At 44.7% G+C, this 10,617-nt stretch overlaps 1 protein-coding gene across 7 annotated transcripts; it reads left to right on the top strand.

The window, feature by feature from the left end:
• Positions 1 to 3,069: 3,069 nt before the first annotated feature.
• Positions 3,070 to 9,171, top strand: LOC142899045 (transmembrane protein 237B-like). Of its 7 annotated transcripts, XM_076042483.1 has the most exons (14): positions 3,072 to 3,271; positions 3,445 to 3,477; positions 4,177 to 4,208; positions 4,322 to 4,335; positions 4,414 to 4,479; positions 4,814 to 4,948; positions 5,033 to 5,126; positions 5,236 to 5,393; positions 5,470 to 5,623; positions 5,713 to 5,904; positions 8,286 to 8,359; positions 8,446 to 8,533; positions 8,620 to 8,741; positions 8,813 to 9,171. In XM_076042483.1, exons 1-14 carry the CDS (start codon positions 3,260 to 3,262, stop codon positions 8,875 to 8,877), a joined length of 1,239 nt encoding a protein of 412 aa, XP_075898598.1. In that variant the 5' UTR covers positions 3,072 to 3,259; the 3' UTR covers positions 8,878 to 9,171. The 7 variants fall into 7 exon arrangements, with proteins under 7 accessions (XP_075898589.1, XP_075898598.1, XP_075898615.1 ...); XM_076042500.1 differs by lacking the exon at positions 3,445 to 3,477; XM_076042465.1 differs by having other exon boundaries at positions 3,072 to 3,477.
• Positions 9,172 to 10,617: the final 1,446 nt, after the last annotated feature.

Below are 10,617 nucleotides of genomic sequence, written 5' to 3'. Positions count from 1 at the left end.
TGACACTGAACCAACTTAGATGCACAGCAACACAATTTCTCAATCACTTACACAGAGCATTTCAATATAAAACATTTATGGATAGCAGAAACATTCCCCACTGCCTGTATTGTTGAAATAAAAATTAAGTAAGTAAACTAATTTAAATAACTTAAATCTTAAATAACAGAAGAATTTAAATCTACCTGCAGTGTCTCACATTGCAAATGTTTCATATGTTTCACAATGTCTCACATTGCAAATATGATAACCTTGGAAAACCACCAGTTGTCTCAGGCAGGCCAAATCCAAATGTTACCTGGATGCTGCCTTCATTTACTAATATCCGAAGAAAGCCATGCTAGCTGTGAGTTTCGGTAGCTCACAGAGGTCGACAGCTGATGTGAGTTTTTAATTCAGTAGAAATAAAATCTAGCTCGACGGACATTTCCGTACACCATTTTTGTAAGTCACTAGCACGTAGCGCTCACTGCTCACGTACGAGAGCATATTCGCTGTGGTAGATGTGGACTTTGGCCGCAAAACCGCAAGTATTATGTTGTGTATGCTAGAGAATTTCTGACGAATCCGCTGGCAGTGGTGAAGCACATTTGCAGCTGTTCGGTGAGGAAACTAGTGATGCTAGTTCGAACCCCCCTCTGACACGGGGCTCGAACCACGCCCCAAAACTCGGTCGGGGTTTTTTTCACTGCTCCGGAGCTTGCTTCAAATCACGTGACTGATGACGTTTGAACCACTTCACTGCTTCATTCAGACTGAATAAGCTGGCTGGTTTGGTTCAATTGGCGGCGCTTTGAAAGACTGGCGGGTCTCAGTTGAGTTTAAAATGGATGAAACAGCGCTATGCGATGCCTATCTGGTCGATACCTTTTGGATTGATGTGATTAGCAGTCGTATGGCTTTCGGTTTGCTTTCTTATTGCTCTGCAATGGAACCAACCAGGAACAGATTTCAAGTCTTGGAGCATTTTGAAATTGTGCCGCCGAACAAGATAATTTGTTACAAGCGTATTACTCAATTTATTCATACAGTAACAAATAAACCGCACACACCCACCCACCCACACACACACCCACACACACACACACACACACACACACACACATTGTGAAAGTGAGACCAAAAGTATCTTCTCATTGTCTTCATTACTTGATCCAAGATTTAAAACACTCGGATTCCAAAGCCCTGCAAATGCAGAGTCAGATGTGCGCTGGTTAAAATCTGAGTGTGTGGCATTGTTGCCGCATGAAGAGGAGCCGCCATCTACTTCGAAAGCACAGCCAGAACCAGCTGCATCTTTCCAAGGTACAAAAATGATAGAGTTTGGATCAATAGACTTTATTTGCATTTTTTCATAGACGGACTAAACTTTATGTAATGTTTTATTTTCAGTCATTGACCTGTGGAAGCTGTTGGACAGGGACGCTGAAGAAGCGAGGGCATCCAGCAATGCTACGGCTGATAGTGGAGGTGCAGTGTTATCTGTCAGCCCCTCCACTTGAACGATCACAGGACCCTCTGGTGTACTGGACGACACACAAAGCTGTATACCCAAACCTATACAAGCTGGCAAACGAGTACCTGGCAACACCAGCATCCTCTTTGCCCTGCAAGAGGGTGTTTTCTAAAGCTGGGGAAATAGTTTCCAAAAAGAGAAACCGCCTCAAACCCAAATTTCGTTCAATATATCAAGGTGAACCTTGATATATTGGTAGGACAGAACAAGAAGGAAGAGCAACACATGAAATGAAGTTCGCTTCAGTTTTATTTAGAAATAGATGCTTTATTAATGCCCCAGAGGAGGAAATTTGTGTATTCAGTTGCCAACATACATACAAGGTCATACAAAAACACAGAGTCATAAAACACAGAGTAAAAGTTATCAACGATAATAATAATAATAATAATAATAATAATAATAATAATAATAATAATAATAATAATAATAATAATAACAATGAGAGCAGGCCTTCGCTGAGGCTCAGTCCCGAATAATAACAAAAGTGCATAAATACAGGAAATCCCAAAGTGCACACTTGGTAGGGTCATCAACCTTTTGCATGGCTGCAGTACAACCAATGCGCCAGCAGATGACCCCCACGTTCATAATGAATGAAGCTTCGAGTAATGAACCAATTTTCAACACAATGGTTCAAAAGGGTTCAAAGCCTCATGACGCCTCGTTTGGACATCACTAGAGGAAACACGTTAAATTGAAGACCAGTAAACACGTTAAATCACGGTGTTGCATCGCGCTCCAGTTCCTCTTCGTGCACATTTTCCTCGCGTCTCTGTCGCTTCCACCATGACTACGCCCCTCTCACAGCCGTCTAACGCAGTAAGGCTCAATCTGATTGGCCAATTGTCTTTACATCTAGTGCATGGATAAGCTAACTAAAATAACTATTTATCGCAGTGTTTACGATATGTCTATCGCGCGCGCGCGCGCGCACACACACACACACACACACACACACACAGACACACAGACACACACACACGCAGTGTGTGTCAAATTTTATTTATGTTATGTTATTTTATTTGTTTTCCCTCAAACCCTTTTTGTTGTTGTGAACTTCCCCAAAATTATTATTATTATTATTATTATTATTATTATTATTTTTTCTTTTTTTAAAAAAAGAAAAAAAAAAAGAAAAAAGAAAAAGGGTTCCCATTGTGAATGACCCATGTTCCTCGGGGGTACCGTTCTGGCGTTGCACCATTACCGGCAGAGAGCCGTGCGTGCTCCGGGCTGCGATATATATTTTTTTGACTCGCCGTGTGTGACGCCTATATATATTTTTTTCTTTCTCTTTAAAGAATAAAGCCGAAGGATACTCGACACCTGTGTGCGTCTCACTTGATAGCAAGACACGACACAACGCAGAAACCCGCCCGCTGTGTGTGTGTACACACACACACACACACACACACACACACACACACACACACACACACACACACACACACACACACACACACATATATATATATATACAGAGAGAGAGAGAGACGATGCCGAGTGTTTTCTGTAGTGATGGACCTTTAATCTGAAAAAAGGAAGTGTCGACTTCTCCGCTAATAAACATCCGGGTCACATCCTGCGCTTCATAATAGTGTTAACATAGACCACCAAGTCGCTATTTTGGCGACTTTTTTGAAGTTGTTGTTTTGGTCCTAATCATAGTATACAATTGTCCAGAGATGAAGTGAGCCGGTTTAGTTAACATTTTCACACTTTAGGGGACAAAGTTCGAAGATGGATTTCAAGGTAACGAGTCTCACGGTGACGACAAACTCCACCGCGACCCTCGAGCTGTTTGGTCGTTGGAGGGAAATTTGAAATATTTGACTTGGTGTCGCGGCGGCCTCGTGTTTTCTTACATGATACACAGCAGCGATGTTAGCAGTCTCTGTGCTAACAACTTGCTCATGCCATCGCAGGAGCCGCGTGGGCGCGCGTCGCCTCTGCCACAGGTAGGACACCATCATTAACTACTGTCGTTGTTGTAGTTTCTCTCCCCCAATCACTCTTCGTTAGAAACGTGTGTTCCGTTTTGTGTTCTCCAACCACTTGGAGGCAGTGTTGCACCACAGTTCGCCAACGTCTCTCTTCGCCGGTGTCCCTTCTTTGTGGCTATTTAATAGACGTAACACACTAACAGGAGTTAGCAAACAGCAGTGCAAATCAATTGAATTAGAATAAAGCACAGGAAAACTGACTTTCATCGAGGACGAGCATGGAACCAACGGTGCCGCGCAGCACTGTGTAGACATTGATTAGTTTGATTAGATCTTTCCTCAGAGATTGCTCTGATCAAGGCTGGCTGGGAGTGGCGAGACCTCCGACCTCCTGAGGTCAGAGGATGTTTGAACACAGATTTAGCAGCAGATTAAGTCAGTCAGTAAGCCGGGATGTAAACAGCAGCTCCTCCTCCACACTGAGACCAGCGAGGTAAGAGTCAGTCAGCCGTCATCTGAAGACTTATTATGTTTGTGTGTGCGTGCCAGCGTCACATTAATTCTGTGGGTCAGTTCAGCCGCTCTGTTGAAGTTAACGTCGAAGTTGCTTAAGAAAAGTATTTCAAGTTTTTATTTTTTGTGAATTGAAAAATTTAGAATTTATTTGATCCATTAAACCTGATTGACTCTCGTTGTGTTTGTGTGTATGTTAAGCGAGGACAGAGGTCACTACCTATGATGCCGAGGTAGGTTGGTCCTGCTGTGACGTTACCTTCACTGACTGACTCAGAAAACTGAAAACCATCCTTCTTCTTCTTCTTCTTCTTCTGCTGCTGTCTGATGTGTTGACGTGGTGAAGCCAGGAGTTGGCCGGTGAGTCTCCCGCGCACGCGCACATACGCACGCACATGCACACGGCGCACACGCACACAGCTGATTCTTGTTGTGCAGGAGACCCAGCAGCAGCCAGACACAAGAGGAGGAGACACAGGAGGAACGCCAGCCATGATGCTGAAGGTAACTCCATCATCATCGTCATCATTATCATTATCATCACCATCGCCCAGTGATTGTCACATCTCGAAGGATGCGAAATTTGTCCTCCGCATTTGACCCATCCCCTGAGGGAGCGGTGGGCAGCAGCAGTGCCACGCCCGGGAATCATTGGGTGATCTAACCCCCCAATTCCAACCCCAATACTGAGTGCCAAGCAGGGAGGCAATGGGTACCATTTTTACAGTTTTTGGTATCACTCGGCCGGGGATCGACCCCACAACCTACCAGTCTCAGGGCGGACACTCTACCACTAGACCACTAAGCTGGTGTTCATCAGAGACCCTCTCCTGTCCAGACCAGGGCCTGGAGCTGGGAGGGGGCGTGGCCAGCCGCAGGGAGTCTCAGGTGGGCGACCAGGTCACCTTGGAGTCCTCGACGGAGGCTCCGCCCCCCAGGAGGAGGGGCAAGAAGAAGAAGGCCGCCGCTATAGGTGAGGTCACATAACCACAACGCTACATACAGTAGCTGATGCTACTGCTGCTGCTGTAACTGTTCCACCTGATGCGGTCCCCAGAGCTGGAGGACGACCAGGCAGAACTGGTGAACGGAGACGCAGCAGAGATGACCACCGATGGCGAGGAAGTCGTCAAGAAGGCCAAGAAGAAGAAGTCAGTCAGTCAATCAATCAAACCCTTGGACAGGAAGTGGGCATGCCCTCGGCCGTGCTCACTTCCTGTTTGTGCTCCTCAAGCTGACTCTGGTCTCACCACCCCGCAGGAAGCCGAGGGCGGCCGAGTCGCAGCTCCCCGAGGGCCTGGGCGTTGAGGAGGATGACATCATCGGCGAGGCCCCGCCCACCTTCCCGCAGCACTCGCTCTTCTCGGCCCCCCAGGGTCAGAGCCAGCCAATGGGGAAGGTGTTTGTGGAGAGGAGCAGTGAGTAGCCCAGCCCCCCCCACACCCTGCTCCCTCCAAGTCAGGTGACCCAACTGTCCCTGACCCTCACCTGCAGAACGCTTCCAGCCGACCGAGCGCTCTGATTGGAGGAGGACTTCGGTGCAGATCGACAGCGTTGCTGACCTACAGCAGCAGGAGCAGCAGCAGCAGGTGGTCCCACCACTCTGGACCACCAGGGACGTGTCGCTCAGATTCCACCAGGCCTTCAGGTCTGCTGGCGGCCAACAGGGGAGCGATACAGTGTTGTTGGCTCGGCCCACTCTTACTAAACCCGTGCCCTCCATCTCCTCTTCTGCAGGGTGCTGGGCCTCTACTGCCACGGCTTCTTGGCGGGCTTCGCCATCTGGAACGTGGTGCTGATCTATGTGCTAGCAGGGCAGCAGCTAATGGCACTGGCTAACCTGCTGCAACAGTACCGGGACCTGGCCGCCCCCGCCCAGAGCCTGCTGTACCTGCTGCTGGCCCTCAGCACCGTGGCTGCCTTCGACAGGTAGGAGCGCAGGCTAGCCTGCTGTTAGCTCCCCTCATGCTAGCCTGCAGCTGACTGACTGCCTCAGTCCCTAACCCCCAATTTAAACCAAACGCTGCGGCGCATTTGCAGACCTACACAGAAACTGCTCCGTACCACATCGCACCAAACGCATTTTCGAACAGTTGTGTCTTGCAGCACGGCTGCTCTATTGGTTTACGCGAGGATTGCATGATCGCGCGCCAAACCCAGGTCGTTTTGCATGTGTTTAAAGAAAACAACAGTGAAACAATACTCTTTTGCCCATCCCAACTGTGTCTCAAATATCACTGTGTGTAAAAAAAAAGAAGAAAAATAATACTAAAACGAACTGCTGGTATCATACGAAATGCAGATATTTTAAGTATACATGCCCTCCGTTCATCATAGTTTCTATCTACCTACCTTATAATTTGACAGCCGAACTGAATAGTGTTGAAGCCGATACTTCAAGTTTGACAAAATCCAGCACATTGTATTAGGGCTGAAGCTTTCAAATATTTTGGTAATCGATTATTCTATTGACTATTCCATTGATTAATCAAGTAATCAGATAAAACATACGTTTGCTAGCCTAATTTTAAATATACCATAGAAAATAAGACCAATCACTTAATAATAACCAATTTGTTTCCTTTTTAAGAAAAACTGTCATTTTATTGCATGAAGAGGTAAACTGTTTCAGTCAAAATTTCCAATAAAAAAATAAATACAATTACTTCCAAATTCAAATTTCTGGCGACACAAAATTAAATAAAAATAAATCAAATTTCTTTGTCAGTGCAGCTGCTTGTACAGGTGTGCAGGCTGGTTTTTTTGAGCAGAAACTTGTCCAGAAGAGGATGTGATGGTTGACTGAAAAAGAGGTGAAAAAAATAATGAATTACTTAATAGATATTTTGAAGGTTAAATGTCCTAATCATACAATAAGCCTTACTGACCCAATGTATGCAAACTAAAACCAACTCACTTAAGTGAAGTAAAAAAAAAAACACAACTAAAAATTGTATTTCAGTACTTGAGTATGTGTATTTTCCAGACTATAAGTCCCTTTTTTTTCATAATTAGCTGGTCCTGAGACTTGTAGTATTGTGCATCTAATATATGTTTTTTTTCCCTCTTCGTGATGCATTTTTTGACTGATGTGACTCAAACAACGGAGCAACATATAGTCCGGAAAATGCAGCAGTTACTTTCGCACCACTGCTTAATGTTAGTCATAATTCATAACGACAATGTTTCTTGGACTAAGGCGACATTAGCAAAGTTAACGTTTACATCATGGACTTTATGTTGAATTTACCTTATGTCAGGTCATCTGCTCATGCCGCCAAATGGGTCTTTTCTTTTGAGGTGCTGCAGCATTGAAGTTGTGCTGTTATGGTATGCACACCACGATGTTGTCCTTAATTTTTTAATTTAAAGTGATCCCACACCTTCGACTAATTCTGTCTCTTCCTGTTATTACTTTAGCTTTGCTGCATTTGCTCTTTTTTTCCTTCGCCTGCTTTGCAGGTGGCGCATTGCATGTGACAGAAGCATGTTGTGTCACACTAAAGAGAGTCTGTGCAAAACGTGAGCTTTAAATTTAATTAAACGAGGCATTGAGGTGGATGGAATTACTCTATTTTCTTGTAATCGTTGCATCCCTATATTGTATATTTTGATGAAAATCAATCGGATCCACCGAGTTTTACAGTCATTGAAGTGGTGGCTTCGCGAGGAGCGGGATAAAAATAGGACAGCCGTGTATTTTACCAGAGCGGTGCGGTTTAACGCTGCTGGGACGCTGCTGGGACGCTCCTGAAACGCGCTTGTGCTGCGCCTGGCAGCAGATTCGATTGTTGTCCCGAGTCCATTGCTTCTCATTTATTTTCTGTTATACCCCCTTAGGAAGAAGAAAATACCCCCACCTCCGTTGCCACTATAAATAGTATAATTTGTCCAAAAAAATTGTTATAAGTACACCACTGCATAACATTGATTCCTTATTAAAATTAAAGAAAAGAAAAAAAGAATATAAATTAACTTTCAACAAATAACTTTATTAAGGTTGTTCTTTAGTTTGTAACAGAAAATATTTAAAGTGCATCAATTTGCCTGAAATTCAAAAAATAAATCCTTATTTATACTACAAACATTTTGCGACCGACTAATTGAATTATTTAAAGCTGAAAAATAATATTAAATAAAATCAATAAATAATAATAAATTCAAATTGATCAGCAAAATTAACTCATAAACACAATATATAAATATAAGTAGTCCCTAGCCATTAACCACACAGGCTAACCCCACCGTACACCCGCACTGTTAGCCCATGCTAGCCTGCAGCAGACTGACTCTGGTGTCTTGTGTTTCAGGGTGAACCTGGCTAAGGGCTTCTGGGCGCTGAGAGGGTTTCTCACCCTGGACCCTGTGGCCCTGGCCTCCTTCTGTCAGTGAGAATTTTGAAATGTGTTGTTCCCCCTCTTACCACTAGGGGCCAGTCTCTGATGCAGGTCTTTCTCTGGTCTCCCTCAGTGTATTTCTCAGCCCTGGTTCTCAGCCTGAGTCAGCAGATGACCAGCGACAGGATCAACCTGTACTCGTCCCTCAACTCCACCTTGTGGTAAAGATTTTCTGGCCTTTATCTGACCTTCATCACCTGACACGATGTAACGAGCTGCTCTGGACCTTCTCCCCTCTGTCCTGCAGGCCATCGGGCTTCGAGCACCACGTCCTCCACCCGTGGGTGACGGTCAACCTGGTGGTGGCGCTGCTGGTGGGGCTGGCCTGGATCTTCATGGCCTGTCAGCCAGAGAGGGACTACACTGAAGGTCTGAAGCAGGACTGGACCTTCACACTGGGTCCGACTGTGGCTCCTCACTCTTGTTGTCCTGCTCTTCAGGTTACCTGGTGACCATGGAGGTGGCGTCCCCCAGAGCTGAAGACAAGTCTGAGATGACCGCGTGAGGGAAATGTCTCCCCCTCCGTCTCCTCTGACCGGGACGCATAGTCATTTAGCACATTGTGTTGAACTGTGAGTGTGTCGTCAATATTTTTGTAACTTGAACTGTATGTGTTTGTATGTACAGAGTTTCCAGAAGTGTGTGAGCGGTGTTTCATTCTGATGTGCTCAATGTGATCTTGTTGCACTACATCATAAGGATATACATATATATGGATTATAACCTTTTAATTTCATTTTTAGTTTTTTTGTTTGTTGTTGTTTTACTTTTTGAAATATTTTTTTCTGTGTAAATACAAGTATATAGAACGTAAACATCAGACAGGTTCATCTCAAGCTCAATAAATGCCTGACAAAATGGAAGAAAGACTGAAAATGGGCTGACAAATGAGGTTGTAGGAGAGTTCTACATGCTCTTAGCAGCTGTCCTTAGAGATACAGTGGCTTGCAAAAGTATTCATACCCCTTGAAATTTTCTGCATTTTGCCACGTTACGACCACAAACATGAATTTATTTTATTGGATTTTTTTTGTGAAAGACCAACACAATGTGGCATACAATTGTGAAGTGGAAAGAAAATTATACATGATTTTATTTTTTTTAACAAATAAAAAAACTGAAAAGTGTGGTGTGCAAAAGTATTCTGCCCCCTTTTCTCTGAGTGCATCCAATTACCTTCAGAAGTTGCCTGATGAATGCTGAATGATCGAATGTTGACCTAATGACTAAATAGAGTCGACCTGTGTGTAATTTAATCTCAGGACAAATACAGCTGTTCTGCGATGGCCTCAGTGGTTTGTTAGGAGAATATTGGGGAGCAAACAGCATCATGAAGTCCAAGGAACACACCAGACAGGTCAGGGATAAAGTTGTGGAGAAATTTAAAGCAGGCTTAGGCTATAAAAAGATTTCTCAAGCTTTGAACGTCTCACGGAGCACTGTTCAGTCCATCATCCGGAAATGGACAGAGTATGGCACAACTGAAAACCTACCAAGAGACGGTCGTCCCCCTAAACTTACAGGCCGAACAAGGACAGCACTGATCAGAGATGCAGCCAAGAGGCCCATGGTGATTCTGGATGAACTGCAGAGATCCACTGCTCAAGCCGGGGAATCTGTCCATAGGACAACTATTAGTCGTGCACTGCACAAATCTGGCCTTCATGGAAGAGTGGCAAGAAGAAAACCATAAAAAGTCCTGTTCTCAGTTTGCCAGAAGCCATGTGAGGGACACGGCAAACATGTGGAAGAAGGTGCTCTGGTCAGATGACACCAAAATTGAACTTTTTGGCCTAAATGCAAAACGCTATGTGTGGCAGGAAACTAGCACTGCACATCACTCTGAACACACCATCCCCACTGTCAAACATGGTGGTGGCAGCATCATGCTCTGGGGGTGCTTCTCCTCAGCAGGAACAGGGAAGATGGTCAGAGTTGATGGGAAGATGGATGGAGCCAATTACAGGGCAATCTTGGAAGAAAACCTGATGGAGTCTGCAAAAGACTTGAGACTGGGGCGGAGATTCACCTTCCAGCAGGACAACAACCCTAAACATAAAGCCAGGGCTACAATGGAATGGTTTAAAACAAAACATATTCATGTGTTAGAACGGTCCAGTCAAAGTCCAGACCTAAAATAAATCGAGAACCTGTGGCAAGATCTGAAAACTGCCGTTCACAAACGCTCTCCATCCAATCTGACTGAGCTTGAGCTGTTTTGCAAAGAAGAATGGGCAAAAATTTC

Source organism: Nelusetta ayraudi, unplaced genomic scaffold (genome assembly GCF_046127955.1).
Source record: "Nelusetta ayraudi isolate G7.1 ecotype Tasmania unplaced genomic scaffold, CSIRO-AGI_Nayr_v1 ptg000004l, whole genome shotgun sequence".
In the NCBI taxonomy this organism is placed as follows: Eukaryota; Metazoa; Chordata; class Actinopteri; order Tetraodontiformes; family Monacanthidae; genus Nelusetta; species Nelusetta ayraudi.
This window is presented reverse-complemented; position numbering and strand designations above follow the sequence as displayed.

What these genes read in the sequence shown, in the direction of transcription:
- LOC142899045 (XM_076042465.1), top strand. Translation starts at nt 3,385, where the DNA reads ATGATACACAGCAGCGATGTTAGCAGTCTCTGTGCTAACAACTTGCTC. An exon ending in GAAGAAGGCCGCCGCTATAG is followed by an intron (nt 4,949 to 5,032) that starts GTGAGGTCACAT and finishes TGCGGTCCCCAG; the next exon opens with AGCTGGAGGACGACCAGGCA. An exon ending in TGTGGCCCTGGCCTCCTTCT is followed by an intron (nt 8,360 to 8,445) that starts GTCAGTGAGAAT and finishes GGTCTCCCTCAG; the next exon opens with TGTATTTCTCAGCCCTGGTT.